Source organism: Dendrobates tinctorius, unplaced genomic scaffold, assembly GCF_039654945.1.
Source record: "Dendrobates tinctorius isolate UK_male_01 unplaced genomic scaffold, ASM3965494v1 ptg000063l, whole genome shotgun sequence".
NCBI lineage: Eukaryota > Metazoa > Chordata > Amphibia > Anura > Dendrobatidae > Dendrobates > Dendrobates tinctorius.
The window spans coordinates 28,205,807-28,213,658 of record NW_027361731.1 but is presented as its reverse complement, the minus strand read 5'-3'; the positions used below and the strand labels follow the sequence as shown (position 1 = coordinate 28,213,658).

Here is a 7,852-nt window from a genome sequence, read left to right as displayed (position 1 = left end):
AGCAGCTGCAATACACGTGGGATCCAGTACGGACAGGCTCTAGGACACCGCAGCACTGGAGACCATGAAGACCCAGCAGCTGCGATACACGAGGGATCCAGTTCGGACAGGCTCTAGGACACCGCAGCACTGGAGACCATGATGACCCAGCAGCTGTGATACGCGTGGGCTCTAGTGCAGACAGGCTCTAGGACACCGCAGCACTGGAGACCATGAAGAACCAGCAGCTGCAATACACGTGGGATCCAGTACGGACAGGCTCTAGGACATCGCAGCACTGGAGACCCTGAAGACCCAGCAGCTGCGATACACGTGGGATCCAGTACGGACAGGCTCTAGGACACTGCAACACTGGAGAACATGAGGACCCAGCAGCTGCGATACGCGTGGGCTCCAGTGCGGGCAGGTTCTAGGACGTGTTGCTTGGACACAGATGTCTGGTTTCATCCCTGTGCATATCGTTTCTGGTCTGCACAGGTCATTGATCTTATTTCTGCACCTTTGGCCTTTCTTCGCACGTCAGCAGGCAGCCATGTTTTATTTCTTGTCCCGCGCATACAATGTGGTTAGGATGTGGTTCTGGTGCAGGATCCGCACTGCTCCATATAGCAGTCATCTGAATGTGGCAACATTCATGGCTGGGGGTCTGCGGCTGCAGGAGGGAAGTGTTTAGTGCAGCACCAGGCCCGCTCCTCCTGCGCAGGACATGGAGGGACGACATCAGTGCAGACGTGGCAGAAACAAGATTTTCTTTATTTAATAAAATAATGAGCAGATTCTGATCCGACAAACATGACAGAGTGCAGCAGAGCCGGGGCCGCGACAGTGCAGACGGTGACCCTACAGCCCTGCGGCCACCACCCATCACCTGCCGCCCGCTGTGTAGTGCAGGTACCGATCCGCTGTGAACATATGGGGGAGGGGTGCTCCCAGGATGCACCCGCGTCTATACGGCCAATACAGGGGGCTTCTCCCAGGATGCTCCTGCGTCTATACGGCCGGTACAGGGGGCTTCTCCCAGGATGCTCCCGCGTCTATACGGCCAATACAGGGGGCTTCTCCCAGGATGCTCCCGCGTCTATACGGCCAATACAGGGGGCTTCTCCCAGGAAGCTCCCGCGTCTATGCGGCCGGTACAGGGGGCTTCTCCCAGGATGCTCCCGCGTCTATACGGCCAATACAGGGGGCTTCTCCCAGGATGCTCCTGCGTCTATACGGCCAATACAGGGGGCTTCTCCCAGGATGCTCCCGCGTCTATACGGCCTGTACTTGGGGCTTCTCCAAGGATGTACCCGCGTCTATACAGTCGGTACAGGGGACGCCTCTCAGGATGCACCCGCGTCTATGCGGCCAGTGCGGGGGGGGCTTCTCCCAGGGTGCAACCGCGTCTATACGGCTGGTACGGGGGGCTTCTCCCAGGATGCGCCCGCGTCTATACGGCTGGTACGGGGGGGGCTCCTCCCAGGATGCACCCGCGTCTATACGGCCAGTACGGGGGGGGGCTCCTCCCAGGATGCGCCCGCGTCTATACGGCCGGTACGGGGGGGGGGCTCCTCCCAGGATGCACCCGCGTCTATACGGCCGGTACAGGGGGGTTCTTCCAGGATGCTCCCGCGTCTATATGGCCGGTATGGGGGGGCCTTCTCCCAGGATGCTCCCGCGTCTATACGGCCGGCACAGGGGGGGGGGGGCCTCCTCCCAGGATGCACCCACGTCTATACGGCCAGTGCGGGGGGGGTTCTCCCAGGATGCTCCCGCATCTATACGGCCGGTACGGGGGGCTTCTCCGAGGATGCTCCCGCGTCTATACGGCCGGTAGGGGGGGCTCCTCCCAGGATGCACCAGCGTCTATACGGCCAGTGCGGGGGGGGGGGGTTCTCCCAGGATGCTCCCGCATCTATACGGCCGGTACGGGGGGCTTCTCCCAGGATGCTCCCGCGTCTATACGGCCGGTAGGGGGGGCTCCTCCCAGGATGCACCCGCGTCTATACGGCTAGTACGGGGGCTTCTCCCAGGATGCACCCGCATCTATACGTCCGGTATGAGGGGGGCTTCTCCCAGGATGCACCCGCATCTATACGTCCGGTATGAGGGGGGCTTCTCCCAGGATGCACCCGTGTCTATACGGCCAGTATAGGGGGGCTTCTCCTAGGGTGTACCTGTATCTTTCTTTGCTGAAGGGTGGTACCACAATCCACAGCAGGTGGTGGGATCAGTGCCATTTTGGTGTGGACAGACCCCGCGCTGATGGTGCGGACCCCGGCTGGTGCTGTCCTGCCCCTACAGTTCACAGCATATCTCCGTACCATTGGCAAGGCGGCGGTCATTAACCCATTCCGTGCTGGACCCTGCAGAGGCTGCCGGCACGGGGAGGATTAATGTGGCAGGAGACATTGCACACGGACGACGACCGCAGACGAGACGCATGGCGATATAACAGAAGATGCAGAAATAAAAGGGTAAAAATCATCCAACATCGATGTAAACAAGAAACTTGGCAAATTAACTCAAAGCTTTAAAAAAAAAAAAAAAAAAAGCCAGTGGGGGGCGCCGGCGGCCATTGTACCCCGCGGACAATGCAGCTGGGGTATATGTGTGTGGGGGTGGCACTGCTAAACCCTACTAAGGAGGCACCGGCCGCCCGGACAGTCAGAACTGTCAGAGGGACAGGAGACCCCCGCGATTGTCCGTCACTATATAAAGCCTCCGACGCTCCGTCACTACGGATCACAGCAACGTGGCGTCACACAATAAATAAATCTCTAATCACGGCCATAAAACGGCGCAAATATTCCTTCATGGGGCAAATAGCGCTGCTATTACACATAGCGGACAGGGGGCGGCTCCACGGAGGGGTGGAGCTGCGGAATGTAGTGCGAGACCCGGCCAGCAGAGGGCGGCGCTGCACAGGAGAGAGCTTTGGTCGTTGTGCAGCTGAGCCCCTGGTGGTGGAGCGCGGTACTGCTGGGCTATGGCTCCGGGATGTAGTGCCTGGATGAGGATTGGTCCTCGTACTGCAGGATGACCCCACGGGGGCCGTGCTGTCTCACAACCAGACCCTCCCCCACTCACACCTTTTGCATCGGCTTTGGTTTTCAGTTTCCGGGTGGGGAGAGGGCAGCGATGTGCTGCAGCACAGTCCTCCATCACTGCCTGCAGGGGGCGATGATGTGCACATGGGGTCCAGCCGTGACCTGTCAGCAGAGCTGGTGGAGGCCGCTGTCAGGAGCTCGGCGCTCGCGAGGTCCATCACTGACCATGTGACGCCGGGGAAGGCGCTCTCTGCGCCAAGGCAGCCCCGCGCCAGTGTGACGGACACAGCGAGGCTCATACTCAAGGCAAAAGAAAAGTCAGTCACACTGGAGCGAGCAGCGTCAGTGAGACTCCGCCTCTTCCGCGGTCACCAAGTCTCCGCCTCCTCCAGATCGCGGGTCCATGGCTGAGTGCATGATGGTCACGTACACGTCATCCATGTTTGGCATGACAAAGATTTTCTACAAGGGAGAGAGGAAAAGGAGTCACATAACGCGGATGCTCCCCCCCACCGCTACGTCCGGTCAAAGGGTCACTTGCGAGGTCCGTGACCACCATCTTGTCCAGCTCACCTGAAATTCCTGTTCCAGCTTCTTTTCAATCCACTCAGTGACATGAGCGAGTGTCACCTCCCTCTCACCCAGCTTTGGCCGCGCCTTCAGCTCCAGATGTGGAGGCGTCCGAAATCCGTACCTTATTCACAGGGGAGGAGCACGAGCGTTACAGGGCAGAGAAGCCTGCAGGGGGCGCTGCAGGATACGGGGAGATGGCAGGGAGCAGGAGGCCGCCATAGAGGAGAGAGGGGGCAGAGAGCGGGAGGCCGCCAAAGAGGAGAGAGGGGGCAGAGAGCGGGAGGCCGCCAAAGAGGAGAGAGGGGGCAGAGAGCGGGAGGCCGCCAAAGAGGAGAGAGGGGGCAGAGAGCGGGAGGCCGCCAAAGAGGAGAGAGGGGGCAGAGAGCGGGAGGCCGCCAAAGAGGAGAGAGGGGGCAGAGAGCGGGAGGCCGCCAAAGAGGAGAGAGGGGGCAGAGAGCGGGAGGCCGCCAAAGAGGAGAGAGGGGGCAGAGAGCGGGAGGCCGCCAAAGAGGAGAGAGGGGGCAGAGAGCGGGAGGCCGCCAAAGAGGAGAGAGGGCAGAGAGCGGGAGGCCGCCAAAGAGGAGAGAGGGCAGAGAGCGGGAGGCCGCCAAAGAGGAGAGAGGGCAGAGAGCGGGAGGCCGCCAAAGAGGAGAGAGGGCGGAAAGCGGGAGGCCGCCAAAGAGGAGAGGGTAGAGAGCGGGAGGAGGGCAGAGGAGCGGGAGGAGGGCAGAGAGCAGGAGGCCGCCAAAGAGGAGAGGGTAGAGAGCGGGAGGCCGCCAAAGAGGAGAGAGGGCAGAGAGTGGGAGGCCGCCAAAGAGGAGAGAGGGCAGAGAGCGGGAGGCCGCCAAAGAGGAGAGAGGGCAGAGAGCGGGAGGAGGGCAGAGGAGCGGGAGGAGGGCAGAGAGCAGGAGGGCGCTAAAGAGGAGAGGGTAGAGAGCGGGAGGCCGCCAAAGAGGAGAGGGTAGAGAGCGGGAAGCCGCCAAAGAGGAGAGAGGGCAGAGAGCGGGAGGCCGCCAAAGAGGAGAGAGGGTAGAGAGCGGGAGGCCGCCAAAGAGGAGAGGGTAGAGAGCGGGAGGCCGCCAAAGAGGAGAGGGTAGAGAGCGGGAGGCCGCCAAAGAGGAGAGAGGGCGGAGAGCGGGAGGCCGCCAAAGAGGAGAGGGTAGAGAGCGGGAGGAGGGCAGAGGAGCGGGAGGAGGGTAGAGAGCAGGAGGGCGCTAAAGAGGAGAGGGTAGAGAGCGGGAGGCCGCCAAAGAGGAGAGGGTAGAGAGCGGGAGGCCGCCAAAGAGGAGAGAGGGCAGAGAGCGGGAGGCCGCCAAAGAGGAGAGAGGGCGGAGAGCGGGAGGCCGCCAAAGAGGAGAGAGGGTAGAGAGCGGGAGGCCGCCAAAGAGGAGAGGGTAGAGAGCGGGAGGCCGCCAAAGAGGAGAGGGCAGAGGAGTGGGAGGAGGGCAGAGAGCGGGAGGAGGGCAGAGAGCGGGAGGAGGGCAGAGAGCGGGAGGAGGGCAGAGAGCGGGAGGAGGGCAGAGAGCGGGAGGAGGGCAGAGAGCGGGAGGAGGGCAGAGAGCGGGAGGAGGGCAGAGAGCGGGAGGAGGGCAGAGAGGAGAGAGAGGGCAGAGAGGAGAGAGAGGGCAGAGAGCGGGAGGCCGCCAAAGAGGAGAGAGAGGGCAGAGAGCGGGAGGCCGCCAAAGAGGAGAGAGAGGGCAGAGAGCGGGAGGCCGCCAAAGAGGAGAGAGAGGGCAGAGAGCGGGAGGCCGCCAAAGAGGAGAGAGAGAGAGGGCAGAGAGCGGGAGGCCGCCAAAGAGGAGAGAGAGAGGGCAGAGAGCGGGAAGCCGCCAAAGAGGAGAGAGAGGGCAGAGAGCGGGAGGCCGCCAAAGAGGAGAGAGAGGGCAGAGCGGGAGGCCGCCAAAGAGGAGAGAGAGGGCAGAGAGCGGGAGGCCGCCAAAGAGGAGAGGGCAGAGAGCGGGAGGCCGCCAAAGAGGAGAGGGCAGAGGAGCGGGAGGAGGGCAGAGAGCGGGAGGAGGGCAGAGAGCGGGAGGCCGCCAAAGAGGAGAGAGAGGGCAGAGAGCGGGAGGCCGCCAAAGAGGAGAGAGAGGGCAGAGAGCGGGAGGCCGCCAAAGAGGAGAGAGGGCAGAGAGCGGGAGGCCGCCAAAGAGGAGAGAGGGCAGAGGAGCAGGAGGAGGGCAGAGAGCGGGAGGCCGCCAAAGAGGAGAGAGGGCAGAGAGTGGGAGGCCGCCAAAGAGGAGAGAGGGCAGAGGAGCGGGAGGAGGGCAGAGAGCGGGAGGAGGGCAAAGTGGAGGGGGCAGAGAGCGGGAGGCCGCCAAAGAGAAGAGAGGGCGCCAAAGAGGAGAGAGGGCAGAGAGCGGGAGGGTGCCAAAGTGGAGAGAGCAGGAGGACAGTGAAGAGGATAGAGTTGGGATCAGTATGACAGTGAGGAGAGAGCGGGTAGCAGGACAACAAGAGGAGAGGGTGGGGAGTGAGAAGGTAGTGAAGAGGAGATGGCGGGTAGTGCGAGTACAGTTAAGGCTAGTTTCACACTAGCGCTTTGGAGCGCAGTATGCGTTTGGCGGTGCATGCGCCTTTTTGACGGTGCACCGAGCGCAACCAAACTGCAGCAGGTTGCGTTTGGCACAGGTCGGCGCACCGTCATAAGGACGCATGCGCCGCCAAACGCATACTGCGCATGGCCTGCGCCCCCAGTGATAAAGATAGGGGACGCATGCAGCGTCATGCGCCGGTAGGCGGAGCTACCGGCAGAGGCGTGGCAGGGGGCGGGGCTTAGCGGCGGCCGTGCGCAGGCCTTCGCTGCGCTCCAAAGCGCTAGTGTGAAACTAGCCTAAGAGAAGAGAGTGTGACGAGAGGGCAGGGAGCGCAAGGACAGTGAAGAGGAGAGGGCGTGGAGCGCGAGGACAGTGAAGAGGAGAGGGTGGGGAGCGTGAGGACAGTGGAGAGGAGAGGGCGGGGAGCGTGAGGACAGTGAAGAGGAGAGGGCATGGAGCGTGAGGACAGTGAAGAGGAAAGGGCGGGGAGCGTGAGAACAGTGAAGAGGAGAGGGCGGGGAGCGTGAGGACAGTGAAGAGGAGAGGGCGGGGAGCGTGAGGACAGTGAAGAGGAGAGGGCGGGGAGCGTGAGGACAGTGAAGAGGAGAGGGCATGGCGCGCGAGGATAGTGGAGAGGGCAGGGAGCGTGAGGACAGTGAAGAGGAAAGGGCGGGGAGCGTGAGAACAGTGAAGAGGAGAGGGCGTGGAGCGCGAGAACAGTGAAGAGGAGAGGGCGTGGAGCGCGAGGACAGTGAAGAGGAGAGGGCGTGGAGCGCGAGGACAGTGAAGAGGAGAGGGCGTGGAGCGCGAGGACAGTGAAGAGGAGAGGGCGTGGAGCGCGAGGACAGTGAAGAGGAGAGGGCGTGGAGCGCGAGGACAGTGAAGAGGAGAGGGCGTGGAGCGCGAGGACAGTGAAGAGGAGAGGGCGTGGAGCGCGAGGACAGTGAAGAGGAGAGGGCGTGGAGCGCGAGGACAGTGAAGAGGAGAGGGCGTGGAGCGCGAGGACAGTGAAGAGGAGAGGGCGTGGAGCGCGAGGACAGTGAAGAGGAGAGGGCGTGGAGCGCGAGGACAGTGAAGAGGAGAGGGCGTGGAGCGCGAGGACAGTGAAGAGGAGAGGGCGTGGAGCGCGAGGACAGTGAAGAGGAGAGGGCGTGGAGCGCGAGGACAGTGAAGAGGAGAGGGCGTGGAGCGCGAGGACAGTGAAGAGGAGAGGGCGTGGAGCGCGAGGACAGTGAAGAAGAGAAGGCGTGGAGCGCGAGGACAGTGAAGAGGAGAGGGCGTGGAGCGCGAGGACGGTGAAGAGAAGAAGGCGTGGAGCGCGAGGACGGTGGAGAGGACGTGGAGCGCGAGGACAGTGAAGAGGAGAGGGCGTGGAGTGCTAGGACAGTGGAGAGAAGAGAGCGTGGAATGCGAGGACAGTGGAGAGAAGAGGGCGTGGAATGCGAGGACAGTGGAGACAAGAGGGCGTGGAGTGCGAGGACAGTGAAGAGAAGACGGCAGGGAGCACAAAGACAGTGAAGAGGAGAGGGCATGGAGCGTGAGGACATTGAAAAGGAGAGGGCGGAGAGCACGAGTAAGCCAAAAAGGAGAGGGGGGGAGAGGGAGGACAGTGAATAAGAGAGGGGGAAGGGAGCAGGACGACAGTGAAAAGGAGGTGGGTGTGACGACATTGTCAATCTGGCCACTGGTGTGGGGATGAATAATTCTTAATTA

The 7,852-nt window shown here is 62.3% G+C and overlaps 1 protein-coding gene across 3 annotated transcripts in view; it reads right to left on the bottom strand.

Moving 5' to 3' along the window:
* Positions 1 to 732: 732 nt before the first annotated feature.
* The window catches only part of TEX2 (testis expressed 2), a 32,859-nt gene continuing 25,739 nt past the window's right edge, over positions 733 to 7,852 (bottom strand). For all 3 annotated transcript variants that reach the window (XM_073579752.1, XM_073579754.1, XM_073579753.1), the window contains exons 11-12: positions 3,606 to 3,726; positions 733 to 3,494 (exon numbers count right to left, since the gene is read on the bottom strand). In XM_073579752.1, the coding sequence (XP_073435853.1) occupies positions 3,375 to 3,494; positions 3,606 to 3,726 (241 nt within the window). In that variant the 3' untranslated portion in view covers positions 733 to 3,374. The remainder of the gene's footprint in view (positions 3,495 to 3,605; positions 3,727 to 7,852) is intronic.